At 51.6% G+C, this 22,796-nt stretch overlaps 11 protein-coding genes across 14 annotated transcripts; 9 read left to right on the top strand and 2 right to left on the bottom strand.

Annotated features, from left to right (window-relative positions):
* Positions 1–231: 231 nt before the first annotated feature.
* PV05_10541 (uncharacterized protein) lies at positions 232–2,138 on the top strand (the record flags this gene model as incomplete). Its single annotated transcript, XM_013456989.1, has 4 exons — positions 232–782; positions 909–1,151; positions 1,201–1,460; positions 1,510–2,138. 4 exons carry the CDS (start codon positions 232–234, stop codon positions 2,136–2,138), a joined length of 1,683 nt encoding a protein of 560 aa, XP_013312443.1.
* Positions 2,139–2,634: 496 nt separating this feature from the next.
* Positions 2,635–4,257, top strand: PV05_10540 (uncharacterized protein; the record flags this gene model as incomplete). Its single annotated transcript, XM_013456988.1, has 1 exon — positions 2,635–4,257. The coding sequence occupies one exon, from the start codon at positions 2,635–2,637 to the stop codon at positions 4,255–4,257; it is 1,623 nt and encodes a 540-aa protein (XP_013312442.1).
* A 303-nt stretch (positions 4,258–4,560) lies between these two features.
* On the top strand, positions 4,561–6,274 carry PV05_10539 (uncharacterized protein). Its single transcript, XM_013456987.1, has 2 exons — positions 4,561–4,676; positions 4,735–6,274. Exons 1-2 carry the CDS (start codon positions 4,595–4,597, stop codon positions 5,787–5,789), a joined length of 1,137 nt encoding a protein of 378 aa, XP_013312441.1. The 5' UTR covers positions 4,561–4,594; the 3' UTR covers positions 5,790–6,274.
* Positions 6,275–8,069: 1,795 nt separating this feature from the next.
* On the bottom strand, positions 8,070–9,112 carry PV05_10538. Of its 2 annotated transcripts, XM_013456986.1 has the most exons (3): positions 8,882–9,112; positions 8,567–8,795; positions 8,070–8,517 (listed from the first exon to the last, which is right to left on the bottom strand). In XM_013456986.1, the coding sequence occupies exons 2-3, from the start codon at positions 8,606–8,608 to the stop codon at positions 8,179–8,181; spliced, it is 381 nt and encodes a 126-aa protein (XP_013312440.1). In that variant the 5' UTR covers positions 8,609–8,795; positions 8,882–9,112; the 3' UTR covers positions 8,070–8,178. The 2 variants fall into 2 exon arrangements, with proteins under 2 accessions (XP_013312440.1, XP_013312439.1); XM_013456985.1 differs by lacking the exon at positions 8,882–9,112 and having other exon boundaries at positions 8,567–8,838.
* Positions 9,113–9,871: 759 nt separating this feature from the next.
* On the top strand, positions 9,872–11,323 carry PV05_10537. Of its 3 annotated transcripts, XM_013456982.1 has the most exons (6): positions 9,872–9,926; positions 9,984–10,178; positions 10,232–10,297; positions 10,360–10,826; positions 10,891–10,949; positions 11,000–11,323. In XM_013456982.1, the coding sequence occupies exons 3-6, from the start codon at positions 10,273–10,275 to the stop codon at positions 11,139–11,141; spliced, it is 693 nt and encodes a 230-aa protein (XP_013312436.1). In that variant the 5' UTR covers positions 9,872–9,926; positions 9,984–10,178; positions 10,232–10,272; the 3' UTR covers positions 11,142–11,323. The 3 variants fall into 3 exon arrangements, with proteins under 3 accessions (XP_013312436.1, XP_013312437.1, XP_013312438.1); XM_013456983.1 differs by having other exon boundaries at positions 9,872–10,178; XM_013456984.1 differs by having other exon boundaries at positions 9,872–10,297.
* A 340-nt stretch (positions 11,324–11,663) lies between these two features.
* On the top strand, positions 11,664–13,848 carry PV05_10536 (uncharacterized protein). Its single transcript, XM_013456981.1, has 6 exons — positions 11,664–12,029; positions 12,101–12,214; positions 12,268–12,307; positions 12,356–12,451; positions 12,502–13,124; positions 13,178–13,848. Exons 1-6 carry the CDS (start codon positions 12,023–12,025, stop codon positions 13,312–13,314), a joined length of 1,017 nt encoding a protein of 338 aa, XP_013312435.1. The 5' UTR covers positions 11,664–12,022; the 3' UTR covers positions 13,315–13,848.
* A 359-nt stretch (positions 13,849–14,207) lies between these two features.
* PV05_10535 (uncharacterized protein) lies at positions 14,208–16,586 on the top strand. The gene is made up of 2 exons (XM_013456980.1): positions 14,208–14,683; positions 14,739–16,586. Exons 1-2 carry the CDS (start codon positions 14,503–14,505, stop codon positions 16,076–16,078), a joined length of 1,521 nt encoding a protein of 506 aa, XP_013312434.1. The 5' UTR covers positions 14,208–14,502; the 3' UTR covers positions 16,079–16,586.
* Positions 16,325–18,088, bottom strand: PV05_10534 (uncharacterized protein). The gene is made up of 3 exons (XM_013456979.1): positions 17,999–18,088; positions 17,883–17,951; positions 16,325–17,832 (listed from the first exon to the last, which is right to left on the bottom strand). Exons 1-3 carry the CDS (start codon positions 17,999–18,001, stop codon positions 16,513–16,515), a joined length of 1,392 nt encoding a protein of 463 aa, XP_013312433.1. The 5' UTR covers positions 18,002–18,088; the 3' UTR covers positions 16,325–16,512.
* Positions 18,089–18,215: 127 nt separating this feature from the next.
* Positions 18,216–19,510, top strand: PV05_10533 (uncharacterized protein). The gene is made up of 2 exons (XM_013456978.1): positions 18,216–18,836; positions 18,890–19,510. The coding sequence occupies exons 1-2, from the start codon at positions 18,582–18,584 to the stop codon at positions 19,367–19,369; spliced, it is 735 nt and encodes a 244-aa protein (XP_013312432.1). The 5' UTR covers positions 18,216–18,581; the 3' UTR covers positions 19,370–19,510.
* Positions 19,511–19,686: 176 nt separating this feature from the next.
* PV05_10532 (uncharacterized protein) lies at positions 19,687–21,101 on the top strand. Its single transcript, XM_013456977.1, has 2 exons — positions 19,687–20,083; positions 20,170–21,101. Exons 1-2 carry the CDS (start codon positions 19,772–19,774, stop codon positions 20,980–20,982), a joined length of 1,125 nt encoding a protein of 374 aa, XP_013312431.1. The 5' UTR covers positions 19,687–19,771; the 3' UTR covers positions 20,983–21,101.
* Positions 21,102–21,262: 161 nt separating this feature from the next.
* Positions 21,263–22,587, top strand: PV05_10531 (uncharacterized protein). The gene is made up of 2 exons (XM_013456976.1): positions 21,263–21,665; positions 21,716–22,587. Exons 1-2 carry the CDS (start codon positions 21,383–21,385, stop codon positions 22,507–22,509), a joined length of 1,077 nt encoding a protein of 358 aa, XP_013312430.1. The 5' UTR covers positions 21,263–21,382; the 3' UTR covers positions 22,510–22,587.
* Positions 22,588–22,796: the final 209 nt, after the last annotated feature.

Genomic DNA, 22,796 nt, shown 5'->3' with positions numbered 1-22,796 from the left:
ACTATGCTGGTTTTTCTGCTGGCAGTTTGTACTTCATCGTCCATAACCTTTTGATCGACATCCTGGCCGCATCTCGACAAACACAACGAATTTCCCACTTCCTCTGACAGCGTGAACCCTGCCCTTCAACCACCACCACTCCTGCCCCTCGCTTACTCCCTCTGTGGCCTCTTCGTACAGTTTTCGACTTCTGACCAGCTCGAGGAATCAAAATTTTGACGGCAAATCAAAATGAGCCCTCGACGATCCTCCCGTGCCCGCTCCTTGCAGCAGCCGCCTACCGTTCCTAATCACACATCCTCTACCCCCTCAAACAACTCCAAACCTGATCGAGACGCTCGCACAGGCAACCGCAACACCTCTCCAAGAATATCTTCCACACATCGATCTGAGTCTGTTGATGGCGTAGACTCGAACCCTCGTGCGGAGCAACTCGCACCGCGTCGGAGCAGAAGAAACGGTGAAGAAAAAGAACCGGCAATCAAACAACAAGTTGAACACGAGGATGAAGACGCTGGAGCCGAAGCTACTGAGGAGGAGGTCACTCGCTGCATATGTGGACAAGCTGAGTATCCCGGGCCTTCGGCTAGCTTACGACAGCAACAACCCAACCCAGACGCTTTGACAGACGACACTGGAAACTTCTTTGTTCAGTGTGACAAATGTGGTGTCTGGCAACATGGTGGATGCATGGGTCTACTGGATGAGGCCTTGTTACCTGATGAGTACTATTGTGAACAATGCAAACCGGAATACCACAAGATTTCCAGAAGCTCCAATGGGTGAGTACAACCATGCACTACCTTGTTTGCTCCAGCATATACGAGGCTTCTTTGTATTGTCTATAAGCTGCGCATCCCACACTGTCCATACTGTGCTTGACCAAAGACGGCTGACAACGAGATTAGGCAAAGATCCTCCCGCTACATTCCAGTACCCGAACCAATTTCCACGAGGTCTTCACCGTTGACATCCGGTTCCGACTTATCTCGCAAGAAGGACAGCAAAAGCAACAAGCTTGAGAGCACCAAGAGACGGGCAACCATGAACAGTCGTGGCGCATACGACGAAGATGAGATGCTAAGGCGAGCTATTGAGGAGAGTAAAGAGATGGGAACTCTGGGAAAACGAGGACGGGACGATTCAGAAGAGTAAGTCTGCGTTGATATCTGAGCTGGGGCAGAACTAAAACTGGAACAGTCAAAAAGGAAATCCCAAACGACAACGCACTGGCTCGGATTCGTCTTCTACCGTCTCGAAACACAGCCAATCACCTGATCCATCTGGGGAGGAACCCAACAGCAGATCTGGCGCAAGCAGGAGCAACAAATTGCGAGGAACTGCAGCACGAAACAACCGAGAAAAGGAACTACGAGAGAAGCAAAAGGAGCAACAAGCTGCACAACGTGCAGAGGCAGCAAACAAACGAAATGCACGATCAGAACGAAGAAGAGGAGAGGGTAAGCAAGACTGTACCAGTATCATCACGTTATATCCTGACAAGTGTAGATTCTCCACCTCCCACACCCAGCCTCTCACCTTCGAAAGCTGCGCAGGCCAACGGCAAGAAGGCCGACAGCCCTCCTTCTGGGCGGTCCAACAATAGCCGCAGGAATACAAAACCAACTGCAAGAAGAGGAAGGCTGGGAAGAAACCAATACACCCGCGACCAGGTCAACGGTGAGGATGGTACACCTGCACGGGACGGGTCACACGACGTCAACGGCAATGGAGGTTCTCCACCCCGCGGCATCCATGGCGAGAGTGGGCGCAGTTCGAAAGCCAAAACACACCCGGCAAGAACAAGCTTGAATGAGATGAGAAGACGTGTTGCGGCGATATTGGAGTTTGTCGGGCATATGCAGACTGAGAGGAGCGTGCAGTCACATCAGTCGAGTGCAAGTTCGAAGGGAACCAGTACACCGAACGGAGTCAAGGAGGCGAGTGCTCTGCCAACTGCAAGTCTGGTGCGGGCGGTGGAAGCGGGCCTCAAAGAAGCGGAATCAAGAGATGAGGAGTCCGGACTCAGTCTGGTAGATCACAAGGAGTTTGGAACTATGGGTAGTCAGGACATGATGGAAACATTGACCAAGGAATTGGTACAATGGCAGAGCGTCTATGGGATTTATTCGAGGTGACCACCGGGCAGGCTGCGAAAAGTGCTGGGTCTTGGTGTTTGGTTATCGCATGGGCTTCGAAAGCTGACGAGCATGAAATGGGTCTAATGAAATAGGTCTAATGAAATGGTGCTGGGAGATGCATATTGTGAGTTCTGGACCATCACAGGCATAAGCACAAGGCTGAACGAAAATGTTTATAAGATGTTCGAGACTAAACGATCCGGAGGCCTTGGTACTTAGAGAACTCGTGCAGATCAGCGAAAGTGACGCGTTCGGATTTCTGATGACGTCACTGCTCACAACTCTTGGCGATGTCGGCTGATGAACACCGTGACATCCCAAGAGAGAAGGTATAGCGCGGTGTCCAATCACAGCTGAGTAAGACATTAATCAGCAGGCGTACCGGGAGGGAGCCATTGCAGCCTGTCCAGCCGACCATTTACTGGTGACTGTGTGTTCAGGTGGTTTCCTCACTCTATCCTACTACTCTACGCTATACCCAAATTCCAGGACAATGACCGCGCAGACTCAAGGACCACCCATTGAGGTAGCAACAGAGGTCAACAATGCTGGTGCTGCTCCTGCTCCCGCTCCCAAGAAGAAATATGTCCGAGTCATCACGGATAAACGCCGTGAGCAGAATCGACGGGCACAGAAGGCGTACAAGGACCGACTGAAAAGGAAATTGGAGGAGCTAGAGGGCCGGGCTCAAAGTACGGCCGGCGCGCAGGATGCGTCTTCAGCGAACGTTCAGCCTACTCCAGTGACTGGTCGACTAAGGCAGGCCCCTGCAGCAAGTGTTCAACATGCCTCTTCTGAGGCAACTACTGATAGTCAACACACTTCCTCTACCCAGCCAACATCTCCTGACAATTCAGATCTTATCGAGCCGGTCTATTCCTCAACTTCAGTTCAGGCCCAGTCCAACCCAGACCCTCATGTTATAAACCTCGGAGATGCATTCGTCGCGGCAGGAGATTTACCCTTCGCTACGGGCTCCGTGCCAGGACTGGCATTCCTCGGGCAAGATCTCTCGACGCCAGCACCGACACCGAAGTCGTTTCCGGACACTGAAAATGAAATTGGCCATGACGCCGGACTAGTGCATCACCACGTGCATGAGAACTACGGCGAGTTGGACCTGCGGCATATATGGGCCTTGCCTCCTCGTTCGCCGTGGCAAAATTATACTCCGTCCGGCAAGAAGGACAAGAAGCGCTCATCAACGGGCTCAGCGACGGCATTGATCCGCGCACCGCGAAGCCAAAGCAGTTACTACTCTTCTCCTGGTGGGATTGGCATCAACAGCGGCCCTCGATCTACCTCTACCGGCATTTCCATGCCGGTGCCGATCCCGGACCCGTACGCAAACCACATGCGCCTATGGGCGGAAGATAATATCGAAGCGGCCATCGCCATAGCCTTGACAATCGGCATCTCACGTAGCGAGTATATCAACGACCACCCGAGCAGGTTTCCCGGGTGCTATGTCGCACTCAACAGACCACGTGACACCGCCGTTGCCCGCCCGGTAAAGTATATGTTCGACGGCGCAGGGCAGGGGTGGCGCAATGGTATGGAGGTGACGAAGGAGCTGAGCGAGCATATGGATCTCGTGAAGCCTGCCCTCAGGCCAACGCCGGGACAATTACTCGAGCCGCATCCGAGTTATTTGGATTGTATTGTCTTTCCGTGGTTCAGAGAGCATGCGGTGAGGGCGAGTGTGGCTGGGAAACTGGACCATGTGGAGTTGTTTATGGATATTATGAATGGTGGATTGGTCTGTTGGGGTGCTGGCAGTGGGATGGCAGGGAGGATAGGCAAGAGGGGTGTTGGGAAACGAGGGATGCAAGAAAGTGTGGCGTGGGATACAAGGAGTTGGGAGGCACGGCGGTGGTTTTTGAAGAAGTGGGAATGGTTGGTGGGGACGGAGGAGGATGAAGAACGGAGAGGTGATGTTTTTGGCATTTGGAGGGGGAGTCGGTGGTGGTGGAGGATGAGAGGGGAGGACGACGAGAGTGAAGACGATGAAGACGCGGAGGCGGATGAAGTACAGGAGGAGAGTGAGGAAGGTATATGGGAGACGGCAGGGGTGCGAGAAAGACTTTGTGATCAACAAAGGTTGAGTGAGATTTAACGACCATTGTCTGTGATGGAGGGGAGGAGAAGGAAAGACTGCCTAGGTATAACGACTCCCGTCCATGGGATGGAATGTACACGTCTGGGAATGGTGTTGGGTAAATACATGGATCAAGGTGGTCTTTGCTATATACTCCAAGATAATGCATTTGTTACCTCTGGTACCTAAGTTATACTAGTAGTCGCTGTTTCTACCTTTGCTGTCAGTGCCAAGACCTGGTCTAGTCTACGGCAGAATTCCACCCCTTTTGGAACTGCGATGATGCCGCAATTGTGCCAATTCCCATGGACTTTTTAGAAAGTCTCTGCGGGTACAACTTCTAATACCACGCCTAATGAAGTGGCCGCAATTTCGAATTGACTCTACGCTTTCACACCCCCTATTAGTGTCGTTGGTGGCCTGTACTATTAGCACGAGTAAGAAATCAAGAGTGTACGGATTAGACAACTACAACTCACGAACCCTTGAATCCAGAACTCTCCAGATCATTCCGACCGCAAGATAGTACTAGTATTGTTCAGAGAGCGGCTTGTACGGCGCACAATATGGCGGACCTAGAGAAATCCGACACCGACGCCCGGATCTCGATACCCGACCAACTCGCGTACTGGGCCCAGATCAGTGCCGATGACAATGGCATGCTGGGCGGCTATCCGCAAATCTCACGGATCGACATACAATTTTCCAGGACTTTTCTGCGCAAGTTACAGCGTATGTACCCCGACAAGAGCCAGGAGCGAGGGGCGACGACGACGACGACGACAAAATACGCGTTTCGACATTGTCTGGAAACTGGGGCAGGGATCGGGCGGGTGACGTTCAATTTGTTGTCGTCCATGTGTGAGAAGATTGATGTTATTGAACCGATTGAGAAGTTCACGGCCATGTTGACGGCGAAGGATTCGCCACTCGTTAAGGCGGGACAGTTGAGGCGCGTGTGGAACGTGCCTCTGCAGGAATGGACGGCGGACTCGGTTCCTTCGTACGAGTACTGCGGCGACGAGCGCGGCGTGGATATGGATGCGGATGCGGATGTGGATGTGGACCGTGATCATCATCCCAATCCAAGTGAGGAGCAGCAGCAGCAGCAGCAGATCGGTTCAACCGTGAAGGCAAACGCAAACGCAAATACCAGGGGTAAAAGTCACGACGCGGAAAGAGAAGAAAATCGACAAGGAGAGCAGGGGGGTCGACGTTACGATCTGATCTACAACCAATGGTGCCTCAACCACCTGACGTTTGCAAGCCTGGTTCAATTCTTCCGCAGTCTGATCCCGCTGTTGGCCAAGGGTGGCTGGATCATCGTCAAGGAGAATCTGTCGACCGAGGCATCGGGCGCGGATACGTTCTGGGAAGAGGATAGTAGCGTGGCGCGCAGCGATCGGAATTGGAGGGCGAGTTTTGAAAGGGCCGGGCTGAAGGTGGTTTGGACGCAGTTGCAGACGGGCTTTCCGAAGTCGTTGGGCTTGTTGCCTGTGAGGATGTATGCGTTGAGACCGCTGGAAGGGAGGGGGCTGAAGGGACCGTAGGGATCGTAGGGGCCGCGGGAGAACAGAAAGGGGGTAGGGTAGGCCGGCGGGACAGACAGACAGAGGGAGAGACGGAGGGCCGACTTTCTCCTCCCAATAGGATTTGGTGATTGGCAGAAGGGAAGGCATTGGGGGTGGGTGCCGGAAGACAGGGAGGGAGGTGCGAGGATCCGTGAGTGGCGTGGAGCATTGTTGAACATAAGGGTTTATGAGGCATTTCTGTGTACATGAGCATTATTGAACATAAGGGTTCATGGGGCATTGGTGCGTACGTTGGCATTATTGAACATAAGAGTGTATTGGACATGGGGGTTTCATTGGGGTGCATTGTATGTACTTGCGAAGTTTGTCGACGAGGCGAACTACCCATCGACCCATCCATGAAGACGGCAAGACACTGTGTGTGTCTGACGACCGTTGTGGACCAGTTGTTCGTCTCAATGCTTGGGTGGAAGATTTCGCTGTCGTACAGAGTACAGAGGTCAATGTATAAATAACTAGTGCTTACCTGCCGCCGTCCTCTTCAGTTGCCATACATGTCCTTGTGACAATGTGTGCTATTCTCCTACCCTCTGATCATATCACCTACCGTTGTCTTGCTGTTCCACCTACACACAGTGTCATCACTAGGTCAGCTGGCTCAAAAGATCCATTTTCTCAGCTATCGTACGGGAAGGGCGGGAAAGGCTCAGTATCTGTCGAGTTGTCCTCGACGTCCGCATCTTCAGACTCTGGCTGGTAAATCTGTTCATCGATCTCCTCGTCCTCGTCTGACTCGTAGACCTGGCCTCCTGTCGCGTGTTGGTATAATTGATCATCATCTCTTGGGAGTGATTCGGAATCATGTCCCGGAACGACTTGCTCAGCATCGTCAGCCGGTCGTTGTGGTTTCGGAGCAGCGCCATACAAGTCCTCATCTTCGAACTCGTCCTCGAACTGCTGCCGGGATGGTCTCGGTTGATGATGGATAACAGTTGCCCCGAACTCTGACGATGCTCCGCCCGGTCGCACACTACTGTCCTCATCGGCCTGTGCTGAGGCAAACCGCGCTTGTTCGCGTTGGATCTGGTCAAGTCGAATGCGCAGGAACCGATTCTCGGCCTCGCGCTCCCCAAGCTGCTGGTTCAGTCGTGCTATTTCACAGCTTGAAGCAGAGCCAGGCTGCAGCTGATGTCTTCGGGTCAGCTCCTCCTGCAACCGGTTAACCTTCCAGCAGTTCACGTTGTTGTTGTGTCGGTATGCTTCGCGTTCCCGGTACAATTGGCCCAACTGTTGGGCAGCGAAGTTGACGGCTTGATTCAGCCGTTGCACCGCAGCGAAAGGATGGTCTTCGGTGGCATGGTCGTGCTGAGGAGAGTCCCATTCACCACGAGTTTCACCAGGCAGAAGGACCTGGTGTGGCGTGAGGTAATTCAGGCCGTGTGGACCGAGGTCAATTTGTTCCCCCGGTACGGGTGCCGGTGCCGGTGCTTGGACAGGGGTGACCGGCGCTGCGGCAGAAACACGAGTTTGTCGAGCATGTGGTCGTGATCGTCGTCTAAGAATCTCATCCCTCGCCGATACGAAAGAAGGGGTGTTGTCTAGCAGACGATCAGCAGACTGGTCGTTTTCGGACTGTAGGCGCCATTCTAGCTCACCAACTCTTATTAAGTGATGGTTATCGACACTGGAAAATTCATCATAGTCCTCCGACCAGCGGGCAGCTGGAGGAGACTCACTCACAGCACTCGCAGCAGCCGGCGCTGCATTCGCTGCATTCGCGGTAGGCTGTGGTGGCTGCACCGCCCACTGTTCGGAACCAATTCTCACAAGGCGTTGATTGTTGTCATTCTCGAATTGCTGGAAGTCAGTATCATCCCATGGGCGATTGGAAGATGGTGCTTCGTCCGTGATGTCTCGAATCAAACTCGGTGTTGCTTCGGACTCAGGAGGAGACAAGAGTATGATGGGTCGACCAGCAGACAATTCTCCTTCAGAGCTGCTGATGGGTTCAACGGGCACCGACTCGGACTGAGCTGGAGGGAAGCGTACAACAAGTGCGACGTTGGGTTGGGGAGGTGGCGACACGTTCTGGTCAATACCTCGGCCAATGCATCGCACAAACTTCCGCGGGCGTCTGTTGATGTTGCGTGGAATTGGTGCCAGCTCGCCAAAGGTATCTGCGCTTGAACCGCCCGACGATAAATATCGGGGCGACGGAGGTGGACTTGGCTGCGTGCCTTGATCGCGATAGGTGCGAGGAGCTGTCTGCGTAGCAGCATCTCGCGTTTCTGGCGGATGGGCAGCAAAGAACTGCGCCTGCACCGAGTTTGATACACTCGGCTGAGAGTGGTGCGCCGGAGTCTTCCCTGCTTCGTTTGCAAGTTCGGGAGCAGGAGCTTCGTCAGCCTCACTGTCGTTGGTAGTCTCGATAATGTTTGGTGGTGGAAGATAATATGCAGGTTCTTGCGCATATACTATCAGGCTTGGGGCCGACACTTGGTTTCTCACCCACCCACGGTTCTGTCTCTGCATGAGACCGCTGGGGCGTCGTGGGGAGCCTGTCAGAGACCGTGGCGAGTCTGCAAGGTTTGGACTTGCCAGATCGGAAGGTATGCTTGATGACTTGACCGTCTCGGCATATACTGATGCACTGATTCGAACAAGGGGTGCAGGTGTGTCGGGTGAAGGCGAAGGAAGACCTGGTGCATGAGGACCAGCAATGATGACAACACGTCGGCGAGATGGTCTCGGACTGTTAGCTCCAGCAATATCAGAACGGATAGGACTAGTCATACCAGAATGATTGGCAGTGCTCCAACCGTCTTCGTAACTGCCATCCAAGTGATCTAGCATTCGTTGGCGAGCATATTGGTCTGTCGAGGGAGTGGTCAAGTGGCTGCCAGGTCGATTTTCGTTGGTTTCATTGCTTGAGCGGCCACTGCTGGCATCGACCAAGAATCGTGAATGAGAAGCGGATGATTGTCCCAATGTCTCGCGCAGCAAGTTCAAGGAAGTTCGCGTGGCCTTCAGGATTGAAGAAGTCAGTTTGGCTTTCGATCGCCGGAGAACCTTCTTGATGTTAGCCATGCTGGAAGGAATTTACTGCTTACCAGAAGCGTAAAATTCGGCGTGGGTGGAAGGTTAGGACAATAAATCTCGTTTCTGATTGTAGTTGAATCGTTGCTGGGTTATGGACAAGTGTATATTGACAGGTTGATTGACGAACGATCTCAGTCGCAGTATTGAGCTTCTCTGGGGGTGCGGACAGCGCCAAAGGGAAGAGGAATGGGGGAATATATGCACAATAGGCCTGGGACGACGCGATATTGCTGCCCACTGCGTGAAGGCAGTGCTGTAAGTGCGTAGCCCATTGTGCGTACTAACACAGCGTCGAGGAGTTGCGAAGGCAGTATGAACTGCCCATTTGCACCACAAGTTGTCCCTAAAAGCGGATCAAGGTAGATATATATGATGTATATTCGTGAAGTGCTCGGATCTGAACCATGCTTGTGGCGGTTCATAAGCTCCAGACTGATCCTGAGGATGTTATGTCTGCCCAAGCACCATCTCAGTAGTATCACGGCTGAGTATGCAAGTCAGGATCAGATGTGCAAACCTTTGTCCTGCTTTTGGCGATCTGAACTTCCCGGAGCAGGTCATGCTGAGGTAGAGGGCAGGTCTTCGTGGACGGTCCACTTAGCTGATGATAACAAAGGGTGATTCCACATTCTTTGTCACCTGCGCTGTTCGAAGTGTTCTGCGAAGCCCTCAACAAAGGATGAAACAAGCGGCAAACAAAGGTTGAACGCCTGCAACTTGGTTTTTTCTGCATGGGACCGCGTGTGCCCCTGCGGCACTGAGGACTATGCGACTGGAGTACATATCGGAGTCCATGGTCTGCATGTTGTACTTGACTGCTTGTGGAGAACAGAAGGAGAAACTGTTTTTCTTGATTGAGAGAGGAGGACGGCCGTTATGAATTAACCGAGGACAAGCGAATGGGCCCAAACTAGTTCAAGGCTAGCGTCAGCCTTGTGGCTATCTGCGAGGCTGAGAAGTCCAACACAGGTGATTCTTTCGGCTCTTTCGATCCTTGCTTCCTGGCTGGCGACGACAATAACAAGCGATGTTGTCTGCGTCTTCGTGGACTTTGCGGTGCCTACACAGTACTTCCAAAGTCACCTTCGGGCAGATGCTGACTCTCGGACTCAGGTGTATTTCAAGTCGGCTAAATGCCACCGGCTTCACGCCGTTTTCAGCCGTTGTCCCAAGTAGGCAGCTGAGAACTATCCACGCCGGTCCCGCCTATTTATCCTCGAAATCATGACGATTCTCATTTTCTTGTGCTTGGAAATATACTTGCATGCCTACTGCTTCAAATAGTATTGCGACAGCACATTTACACACGTACTTGCATTCCAAACTGCCTTGAAACCGTCTTGACACTAGCGTCACTCTAGATTTTGCAGTCACGAAGGAAAACACCCATCCGCACACCATCATGGGTCGCACAATTGTTATCACAGGTAAGTCTGACCTCAACTTGGACTGGACTGGATTGGGGGAAGCTCATGTTTTCTGGGGCTAGGTGCAAATCGAGGCTTGGGCTATGAGCTTGCGAGGCAGCTGTCGGAGTCGGCCGTCGTCATCGGCACGGCCAGAAATCCATCTAACGCCCAGAAGTTACGAGAGTTGAAGAACGTCCATGTCGTGGGTATGGACGTGGCGTCAGAGGAATCGATCAAAGCTGCGGCGGAGGAGATAAAGAAGCTCGCTCCAGACGGCATCAACGAACTCTGGAACAATGCCGCTCGCAATGGAGTCAAGGGTCCTGTGACTGAGGAGATTGACCCCAAAGAGTGGTTAGCAGAGTTTCAAACGAACGTGATCGGACAGTCAATCGTGACTCGTCTTTTGCTGCCGCTGTTACGGAAAAGTCAGAACGCAAAGGTGATCTTTATGTCTTCTGGTTGCGGTTCTGTCACCGAAAGAACTGGTGACGACACACTGGTCGTGTATAGTTGCACGAAAGCAGCGCTCGATATGACTGTCAAGGTTGGTGATTCGAGCTGGAAAAAAAGCTCATTCGCTCAAAAAGCCTTACTGACAAGTCATACAGTACTGGCACACAGCACTGAAGAAGGAGAATATTGCAGTGACCGCGATGGATCCTGGATGGTGAGACGACTTTTAATTCGAACATGAAGGGCTCAGCTAATTCAAGCCAGGGTACTGACTGACATGGGTGGCCCAGAGGCGCAGATCGAGCCGGAAGTTTCGATAAAGGGTATGATCAAGGTCGTTGAGGAGCTGAAGCCTTCGTCTGAGCCAAAATTGCGAACATACGATGGTTCAGTTCATGCATGGTAGTAGGCTAGGCCATAATATTCGAGTATCCACATTGACAGACGATTTTCTTATCATTCTGAGATCGTCTGTCAAATCCCTCGAAGCTATAGTACCTGTACGCTGAAATGTGGAGGAAACCACAGTTTCGCCATGAACGAAGTTAGAAGATGGAAACCCGCAATGACATTCAATACTGTTCTGCCGAGAAGTCTTTCAAGGGTGCATTCATCAATATGTTTGCGTTCATGAAGATTCCCAACACTTCGTATCAAAGATTGCGCCCTTCTGCAAACCTCAAATTTCGCCCTGCGGTTGCGCTAGGAGACCTAGGCATTTGTCTACGGCGCCCAGAAAGGCATAGGATGAAGCCAGCTCATCAGCGGAAAAGGGCAAAGTGTCGCAGCCTTGTCGTGTGCTGAGGATCTCGGCGGCGAGGCTACCATTCCGGCAAAGTTGCCATTCCTGCGGGCGAGTCAGCCACAAGAAGGCCAGGATTTACTGCGCCACATCTGATATTCAAAAGTCCTTTGGGAAAGAAGTGATGGGAAACAAAGCAAGATTGGCAACGACAATCCACGACTTCACACACAATTTCTGAACGATTTAGATCTCTCTGTCCATGAACACGACTTCACTTCCCTAGTCACTGTCTTCTTACCATTCGCTAGTGCTAATCAGGACATTCAATTGTTTACAGCTTTTTCACACATACCGCGAGTTTGCGCCCTGTTCCTATCTACCTGTTTTCTTGGATCAATTCATTCATTCTCATCAATCGTTCGGCCATCAATATTCGACTCAGTGGGTTTTCTGTCTCTTTTTCTCTCGGCGCTGGCTATCTGTGCCGGAAAGCTCGACTGCCTTTGTGCTGAGTCCGGACCCACCACTGAGACGGCTTCATCATGTCAGGTATGGCTTCACACTCATGTTGCACGTCGAATATTCATGTCGCAATGGACTTCTCTCTGACTTGGCAGCAGAAACACCACGAGTCGTCCCACTCACATGTCATGGCCATTCACGACCGATCACTCATCTGAGTTTCTCATCCATTGTCGACGATGACCAGTATTATCTCATCTCTGCCTGCAAAGGTTCGATTACTTCGGTTTCCTCGAACTCACATTACATGTCTAACCATGCACAGATAACAATCCTATGCTGAGAGACGGTGTCACAGGTGACTGGTAGGTGCTGGCTTATGCCAGGAAACATCTCTGCTAAGTCTGTGCCAGGATTGGGACCTTCATCGGACACAAAGGTGCTGTCTGGTCATCAAGATTGTCCTCCGACGCAAGAATCGCAGCTACAGGATCAGCAGATTTCTCGGCGTAAGCGCGGCATGTTTGAGATATTGTTTGTTATGCTAACACACCAGCAGGAGGATCTGGGATCCCCAAACTGGAGAATGCCTACATATCCTTGAGCACAGCCACATTGTTCGCTCTGTCGCATTTCCAATACAAGACAATCCGCAATGTGTTGCTACCGGTACTCAGGACAAGAAGCTCAAAATCTTCGATCTCACGAGAGGGAGTAGTGTCGCCTCACCAGCGCAAGCCAGTGCTGCATCCCCAGTTACTCCCAGCACCACCTCCGAAGGTCTTGAGATTGGAGCAGGTGAACACGGCGGAACCATCAAGTCGATTATCTGGAACGTCGACTACAACATCCTGACAACTGCATGTGAGGACAAGACGATTCGGTGGTGGGATCTGAGGAGTCAACGCATGATTACGAGCTACAAGACCGAGCGTGACATTGGGTCGTGTGAGCTATCCACCCACAAATCTGGAGACCCGGACCCAGGTATTATCAGTGTTGCAGTCGGTCACTCCGCTCTTTTCTTCGATGCCGGACGGCCAGGACAATTGGTCAAGCAAGTCAACTTCGACCATGACATCGCAAGCGTAGCCATAAATACAGGAACTGGCCGCTTTGTCACTGGTGGAGGCAAGGACGTCTGGGTTCGCGTGTGGGATTTTGACCAGGAAAAAGAACTGGGTATGTTCTCTGAAGATCTCCTGAAAGACCGGCAATGCTAATCCTGTCAACAGAGGTTCTAAAGGGTCATCACGGGCCAATTTGGTCGACTGCATACTCTCCCGACGGCAAGCTGTTTGCAACCGGAAGCGAAGATGGCACCATCAAGTTGTGGAAAGCTTGTAAGGAGCCTTATGGACTCTGGCGCTGATGATGACATAACCACTGCACGATGCGGCTTATCCAGCACATGGAACGCTACACTTTTACCTTGTCGCGAGTAGCGGCAACCTCAAATAACGGCGATGTTCAAGAAAATTTTCGGATGTCCCAATGACTTTACAATGTCTCATCATCGGTCATGTCAGGAACTGAATGACAGTGGAAGCCGACATCTGTCACTGGCGAGCAGCCATACGAGGGCGAGATGATCACAGGGGGTTGCTGCTTTGAGACGTGCTTCTGGATCGACGGAGCATCGGAGCTGACGGCCATTGGTAAAGAATTTGGTGCCTGGACCTGAACCCTGCAGCAAGCTTGGAACAAGGATTTAGGAGGAGCCTGGGGCTTGCCGAACGGGAAGCTTCAGAGGGGACCGAAGCAGCCTTCCGGTGCCACTCAAAGCGGTACGGGCTCTTGAGGCTCTCTGTGTCTACCAACCTGCGTCACGGCATATGGAGAGAATTTAATGCGATGAGCACTTGGTAGAGAGTAGACAACGATCAATGCATCGCTATGGTACCCCTCATCAACCTAGCTCTCACTGTCGATTCCGCCATCGAAGCACTGCTAAACATTGGCCCAAAAAGTGCTTTTCTTGGTCACCGCCATTCTGCGTTTTGGACAATCAGTGATAGCTGATTCGGCGCAGCTGAGAGCAAGTGGAAGGTCCGCAGATACCCTAGCCTAGTGACCCTAGTTGACCTTTACGCAATGCCTGTACCTAGCTAACTCAGGGCTTGCTGTACGAGCACGACGAGGTAGCTGCCGAAATTCAATCTACTGGCGTAGCCCACCAATATTTTTCCCAGTCACTCCACATTGTACGGATAAGTTAGAAAGGACCGACTTTCTGTTCCCCTCCCAGAAAAGTAACCACCGTAGCAGTCCTTCAAGCAAACATTCTCGTTCTTTCTGCCACTATCTTTAGCGAGACGTGTGCGATCAACTGAAGCCGTCATTCGTTGCCTCTACTTACCCTCCGACCCTCATCCGTTCGCTACCGTACCCCGTATCACGCACGTATTGACTGCTGCGCTGGTCGCCCCGTAGAACCAAGTACTCCGCTTCCGTACACAATCCGACATTGACGTCGCGCTCCTCCTCCTCTACACATTGTCTCGAGCTCGATTGCCTTGTACGCCGAGCTCGAAATACCCGAGTCTTGGTGCACGGCACAATGACTGGCGTTCATGGCGCAGATCAAGAAAAACTGGAAAAAATCACAGACCAAACCCTTGACCGCCGTTCGCACAATGAGACACCTTCCCAGAAGACGGGATGGCCTCGATGGCAACGGAAGGGCAAACAGAGGAGCACCACAGCAGCGGCATGTTCATGGGTTGTCGACCACCAGATCAGTGAGTGTGCAGGAAGAACATCTCTTTCAACAGCGCAACTGACATGAGATGGCAGGCATATCGCTAAACCTCGTATCGATGCTCTTCTTCATACACTTTTTCTTCCCTGCCGCACGACACCACACACAGAAGTTCTTCTGCATCTCCTACTACAACCCCAACACCGGAACCTTCGCCTTGGGCTGGGACGACATATTCTTCGTCTTCTATTGGCTCATAGTCTTTACCGGTCTACGTTGTGCCATCATGGATTATGTCCTGACACCGCTGGCCTCGTTGTTGGGCCTCAAAAAGAAGAAGCCAAAGGTCCGATTTGCAGAACAAGCCTGGCTCGTGCTCTATTCCAGTACGTCCTGGAGTGTGGGCATGTATGTCATGTACAACTCCGACTACTGGCTTGATCTGAGAGCACTATGGCGAAACTGGCCGATCCGCGAGATGGACGGCCTAGCAAAATGGTACTACCTCGTCCAATTCGGATTCTGGCTGCAGCAGATTGTCGTGGTCAATATCGAAGAGCGGCGGAAAGACCACTGGCAAATGTTCATCCATCATATTGTCACTTGTGCATTGATTTTCACCTCCTACGGGTACCACCAATACCGAGTTGGCACGCTCATCCTCTGTCTGATGGACATCGTTGACATCCAGCTCTCATTCGCCAAAATCCTCAAATACCTTCATTTCGAAACCGTATGTGACGTCGCATTTGGCACTTTCATGGTCTTGTGGCTGGTCAACCGACACATTTTGTATTTGTGGGTGTGCTGGAGCATCTACGCACATATACCCGAGGAGATCCAGTACGGATGCTACAAGGGCAGCGTGGAGGACTTGCAAGGGCCATATCCCACGCCGAACGACTGGGATCATCTCACTCAGCCATTCCGGGACCCCGTTGGGCTTGTATGTTGGAACAACAATATCAAGTGGACGTTCTTGGGCATGCTGCTTGCTCTTCAGTGCCTTATGATCTTGTGGTTCGTCTTGATCTGCAAAGTCGCCTACAAGGTCGTCACGGGACAAGGTGCGGAGGACAACCGGTCCGACGATGAGGACGAGGGAGACGATGAAGAGGAGGATATCGAGGATGAGAAGACCACATTTAACGGGATCGGTCAAATTCAACTCTGCCACGAGCCTAGACCGTACCTGGAGAGCGAGGTGTTGAGCACGGATCCGAACTTTTCTCTCTCGGGACAGACCAAGTCGAAATCAAAGTCCAAGGGCTCGAATTCGCCTGTACGGAAAACAAGTTCGGAAGCGATTTCAGGCCGGAGGAAGGCCAAGCACGAGGCCGGTCATTCTTCAAGCGTCAATCTGCTCGCGGGAAGCAGTGACCGCAAGGAACTCCTTGGACGGATTGGGTGCGATAAGGGCTCGCCCTCGGATTGAGACTCTGGGATTCTGGGAGGGATGGGTTACAAACGTTGCTGACGTTCCCGTCCCAGTTCCGTGCTCTGGCATTCAGGAACGATATCCTTAGTGGCATGATGACGAAAGATAGACGAACGAATGAATGACTGGATCAAAAAACAATCAGACTGGTGCGAATCAATTTCTATGCTCTTGTTCGTCCGGTTTGAGGCTACCAGGTATACAGATGCCCGAGGCAGAGCGTAGGGACTTCCAAGCGATGACCAGCGGAAAGCATTAGAGATCTCATGGTGACCGAGAGGAAGACGCAACCAATCGAGGAGAACCTGGAAGAATTCCCTTTGGTGTTCATCAATCTACGGAACCCCCGTGGTGACTCTATGTTAAGTACAAGCCAGAACCCCAAGAAACACAGGACGAGAAGCATCCTCTATGAGTTCCTGCGATTAGATTTACAAGTACAACCCTTCCGGCTCACCCTCACTCTTCGTCTTCATCACACTCTCCCTCGCACTCCTGAAGTCGGCCATGTTGACTCGCATTCTGCGCTCACGCAGCGCTCTCAACCCAGCCTCGGAGCAAATAGCCTTGATGTCTGCACCACTGAGGTCATCCTTTTGCGCAATGAATTCATCAAGATCCACGTCCTCGGCCAGACTCATCTTGCTCGTGTGCAGCGTGAAGATCTTCTTCTTGGTGTTCTGGTCAGGGTTCTCGAACAGGATTTTCCGATCGATACGGCCGGGACGGATCAGCGCCGGATCCAGCGTTTCAATCTTGTTCGTGGCCATGATGACTTTGACATCGCCTCGGTCGTCGAAGCCGTCGAGTTGATTGAGGAGTTCGAGCATGGTTCGTTGGATTTCTCGCTCGCCGCCTGATGTTGACTCGTATCGCTTTGTGCCGATGGCGTCGATCTCATCGATGAAAACGATACTGGGTGCGTTCTCGGCGGCGACTTGGAAAAGCTGGCGAACCAGTCGTGGGCCGTCACCCAGGTATTTCTGAATCAGCTCGGAACCAACGATGCGCAGGAAAGTTGCGGATGTCTGATTGGCAACAGCCTTTGCAAGCAAAGTCTTCCCTGTTCCCGGAGCGCCGTAGAGAATGACGCCCTTTGGCGGTTTGATACCCATCTCTTCGTAGAGTTCCGGGTGTAGTAGGGGTAGCTCGACGGCTTCGCGGACCTCTTGAATTTGGTTTTCCAAACCACCAATATCTGCGTATGACTCCGTTGGTGCTTTGTCCAATTTCATCACCGAGACTAACGGGTCGGCGTCGTCTGTCAAAACACCAACAACCGACACGGATTTGTGATGGAGCAGGATAGAGGCGCCGGGTTCGAGAAGGTCTTTGTCGACAAAGGACATGATGGAAACATAGTACTCTGGGCCAGTGGCGCTGGAGACAATGGCATGGTCATCATCGATCAGTTCTTCCAAATTGCCCACGCCCATGGGACTGCCTCGCATATCGTCGACTCGACTTCTTTCGTCCGCGTTTCGATCTAGCTCTGCACCTTCCGTAGCAGCGGCAGGAGTTTGTGTCTGGGCTGCCTTGGTCTTTCTTATGCGCTCTTGGTTCTCGACGTATTCTTCCTCCAAAAGAAGGTGGTCATGGACTCTCTGCATCCTTAAATATCGTAGTTTGCATCGAGCTGTAGGATAGATTGTAGGTAGCTTCGCCGCGGCATTTGGTCCGGCTTGCTTGCGCTTTCTCCGTCCGATTCTGGTGGTTGGTTGTGGTGGAGGCTCGTACTTGGGCTTCTCCTTCTATAAGTTATATCAATATCAGGTCCGTCAATTCAGAGGTTATCACAGACCTTCTTGTCCTTGTCTTCTTTGCCTCCTTGCCCTGGAGGGCCACCTCCCAATTGTGATTGTTGGTTCCCCTGTTACATGTTAGATATGTGTCTCAGCAAGCAAAAGAAACGGCTACCATAGCTCTGGCGAAGAGTAAATCTTGAGGCTAACGGATCAGTGATTGATGATAGATGGGAAAACAAGAGGGTGTTGTTCCTGGGATAGATGGACTGACACGAGCCGGCGCAGCAGTTACGACACCCGTTCACGCCTATCTTAAAGCGGCGCTAACCATTTTGGCCTCCATCTCCAATGACAGTGAATGACTTTCTCTCCAAATCCAGATTTGAGGAAGTGAGGCTGCGCACCAGAGGCCACAGTTAGGCATCAAGTCCGTGTAGGCTGTGTGACAACGATTCTTTTCCACCCAAAGAGCTCCTAGGACCAGTCTCTTGGTTCTTATTCCGACACCCAGCCTGGCTACTTGCGGCTCATCCTGCTTCGATGTGATTCTCCCGAACCGAACATTCTTGCTGGCGTCTTAGTTTCAAACACTCTTGTCGGTTGTGAATATAGCTGGCCCCAGTCCAGACTCTTCACTGTCATCCAGTGTCCTCAACTTCACCGTTAATACCTTTACACATAAGCTCAACCCACCTTGGACGACAAAATCCTTCTACAGTCCGACTCTCCATAATTTATCCGATCGTACGCACATTATGGCAGGTCATAAAGCAAGACGGATAGCCAAGGATCTAGCAGACATCCGGGCAGACTCTGCCTCGAGCATCTTCGCGGAGACCGTTGGAGACAGTATTACAGACCTCAGAGGTTCCTTCAAAGGCCCGTCCGGGACACCATATGAGGGTGGCACATATGAAGTTTCCATCAAAATCCCCAATGAATATCCTTTCAAGCCACCAGTCATGAAATTTGTCACGAAAATATGGCACCCAAACATCTCCAGCCAAACGGTAAGACTCGGAGTGATTCTGCACTATGACCATCACAGCTGATTTGCTCAAAGGGCGCTATCTGCCTCGATACCTTAAGTACGGGCTGGTCACCAGTTCTGACCATCAAATCCGCCATGATCTCTTTGCAGTCGCTACTCAGCTCCCCCGAACCGAAAGATCCCCAAGATGCCGTTGTCGCTCAGCAATTGATTAAGAATCCCAAAGAGTTCGAGAGGCAAGCCAGGGAATGGGCAGTGAAATATGCAGGGGCACCGAAATCGTTGATTGGAGAGAGCAGTGGAGGCTCAACTGCCGAGTCGATTGAGGAGGCCGAGAAGGAGAGCAAAGAGAGAGAAGCCGCTGCGAACATGGCAGTTTATGACGGTTACAACAAGGACTTGATTGATCGATTTGTGCTCATGGGCTTTGATGTGGAACGAGTGGTAGAAGCATTCAATTACGTGGGCATTGACCGCAATGGAGGACAAGATTACGAACTCGAGGAGGCGTACATGGGCGACATCACTGCTAGACTTCTGGGTGAACCCTGACTGAGGACAGGTCGAGATCGAGGCTTTGAAGCATCAAGCGATGGTGTTAATTGGTTTCGGGCTGCTGCACAATTATCATGAATGTATATCACGATGGCTTATGACCATATGGGACAATGAGAAATGCCCTGTTTGACTTGACTCGATTGATTGCTTGACTAGAGCAACGGATCTCGTAGATAATGCATAGAGGAAGCGACTTCTTGGTGTGTTGGGCATTTTTGGTTGTTCGTGCTGCTGTTTACCAGACCCGGCTTTGGCTTTGCCGAATGAATTATTCACGACTCTTTCTTTCTATCATTCATCTCCACTCTATACGAAGCAAGTAGTCGTCGATTATCTAGGCACTGAGCATTATCTGCTAAGATTTAGGCTTATTGCTATGGGTATCTCGAGGCTATCATGATTGAAGACGATACCTACAGAGCGTCGTCACAATATCGCCTCTGGTCATACACTAGACAAACCCTCGCTCAGATACGCCAAACCACCAACAACCTCGCGTCCGAACGTGTCAAAGCTGCGTTCCGGAGAGTGCAGGCTGCGAAATCAACTGAAAATGGATCACTTTCCGATCGCGAAAACGTTGACCAGGCCCCGGTCGACGTGCAGACCTTGACAGTCGATGAGGAGTTGAAGATCGTGGAATGGGGTTGCTCAAAAATCCAAGATATGGGTGAGGCTATGAATCCTCGCATACCATCAAATGTCGTGGTACGTCGCTCCATGGCCTATGGCCAGGTTGAGCTCGTGTGCTTCATTCCAAGGCTGTTCTCTCAGATTCTCATGCTCCATCACAGGCTACGGCAATTCAATATCTCCGCCGCTTCTATCTTACAAATTCGCCCATGACGTATAATCCAAAGCAGATTATCACCTGCGCTCTCTACCTGGCCACGAAAGCGGACCATTTTTACATTTCGTTGTCCAAGTTTGTGGCAGAGCTGGAAGATTTGACTGAAGACGACGTCAAAGCTCCAGAGTTCCTGCTACTACAAGGTCTCCGATTTACGCTCGATGTCCGTCATCCCATGAAAGGCCTGGCAGGGGGCCATATCGAGATGAACGTGATGGCCGAGGAAGGTCGACTCGGAACGATATCGACTTCGACAGGCTCGACGAAGAGGATAGGCCAGGCTGCTGACCTCGCGAAGAAGTTACTGGCCACTGCTGCTCAGATGACAGATGCGTATTTCCTCTTTACGCCCAGTCAAATTTGGCTAGCTGCCATGATGGTCGCGGATAGAGAACTTGTTGAGGTATATCTGCAGCAGAAACTGTCCCAGCTGCCGATCAACGATGCTGCCACGGGGTGGAAGGAGAAACTCGTGTCAACCATTTCCGCCTGTGCTGCACTACTTGAATCGTACCGGTCACCTGAAGACGATTCCACTCAGCGTAAGGAGATTAGACGGATTGGAAAGAAATTGGTCATCTGTCAGAACCCCGAGAAAACAGATATTGTTGCTGCGACAAGGGCCAAGGCTGCCGAGAAGAGAGAGGGAGATGGTAGTGATGCGGAAAAGGCGCTCAAGAAGCGAAAACTAGAGAGGGAGAGACTGGAGGGGGACGGTAGTGTCTTTGGTCCAGACCTGAGAGACATATCTACATGATTACAGTGGAAGGTCTCTTAGCCCAGAGAACATCAAGCAGACCGGGGCGGGGAATGGCAGAGGCTTTTCCCTCAGTCCTGTCTGTATCCATAATGATGGCAAAAGGCATTCTCTTCTTATTCACATGCATACCATTGCTCTTCTTCAGAGGCTTACCGGATCAGCCCAAAGCGGTAATTTTAACAGTTGGTCGTCAATTCTCCACCTCGATTACAATAATTTTTGGTTTGACGTGGGGTGATCAGAGCATCCATTTCTCAACAGGCGTAAGAGATTTCGATTGATATTTATTCGCTTGCTGTTGATTTCCTCAGTGATTTCGACGTTTGGCGAGAGCCAGCAGTATCCTTGCGAGTCCTGTTGAAAACATTGCCTAACGCGCTTCAGAACGCTTTCCACTATGGCTGGGGGGAAGTTCAATGTTGGTATCATTGGCTACGGGTTGAGCGCCAAAACCTTCCACATTCCTTTCATCAAGGCTGTGCCCGATCTCAGTTTGTACGCCATCGTTCAGAGAAGTCCAAAGCCCGATGACGATGCGAGCAAAGACCATCCGAATATCAAACTATATCACTCAGCAGATGATTTGGTGAAAGATGACCAGGTTCATGTCGTGATCGTCACGACAGCACCAGATTTACATTTGCAAATGGCCAAAGCAGCACTACTTGCGAAGAAGCATGGTATGTGTCCTGTCTCGGTGGCGATGTCATGTACTGACGGCATGTTCTAGTTGTCGTCGAGAAGCCATTCACACCTACATCCACCGAGGCACAGGAACTCGTGGACATAGCAAAGGGCCAAGGGGTGCTCCTCACCGTCTACCAGAACCGACGATGGGATTCGGATTTCTTGACGGTGAAGAAGTACGTCCAAGACGGTACCCTAGGTCGAATCGCTGAATTTGAGACGCACTTTGACCGCCATCGGCCAGAACCCCCGACGGGCACCTGGAAGGCACATCCAACTCCTGGAAACGGCGCGGTGTACGACCTCGGGACTCACCTTATGGATCAAGTAGTTCATCTTTTTGGCATGCCCCAACGTGTGACAGGTTTTGTGGGATCACAGAGAGAAGTCAACCCAACAGGTCTCGAAGACTCTTGCACGGTATTGCTACATTATCCCGGTATGCTAGTCACGGTCAAGGCTGGCGTGGTCAGTCCTGAAGTCAATCAATTGCGGTTCTGGGTGCGGGGTGTCAACGGGTCATTCAAGAAATTTCACTTGGATCCGCAAGAGGATCAATTGAGAAAGCAAGGACTGGGCCCGGGGGACAAAGGATATGGACTCGAGCCTCAGGAGAGATATGGGACCCTAAATATCTGCAAGGATGGTAAGATTGTGAGTGAGGTTGCTCCGACCGTGGAACCACCAACCTATGTCGAGTACTATCGTAGATTGGCGGCTGCGCTCGGCGGTGATGCTTCCCAAATACCAGTGCCTCCTGAGGAGGCGGTAGGCGTGATCAGACTTGTTGAGCTTGCCAGAGAGAGCTCTAGGCTCGGGAAGACCTTGGATGTATAAGAAAGCACATGTACTTGGAGAAGGCTGTAGGGGCGCACAGATCAGGTAACTGAAGAAACTATCATCCTTTCCAGCCGCTGCACAACTTCCTACTACGACTTTTCGAAGAAGATCAAATGTAGAGAAAGGGCGCCTGCCGGTAAAAGGCCTCATCCGCAACGGAGAGTTCATGAGAGTTGTGCGAAAGGGAGTTCAAGTAGTCGACCGTACAATGAGGCTCCGTTTCGGCGGATCATAGCGAAATATAAACCACATACACTTGTCGATATTCCCTTCGCAGTTCTAGT

This window comes from Exophiala xenobiotica, assembly GCF_000835505.1.
Source record: "Exophiala xenobiotica strain CBS 118157 unplaced genomic scaffold supercont1.6, whole genome shotgun sequence".
NCBI lineage: Eukaryota > Fungi > Ascomycota > Eurotiomycetes > Chaetothyriales > Herpotrichiellaceae > Exophiala > Exophiala xenobiotica.
This window is presented reverse-complemented; position numbering and strand designations above follow the sequence as displayed.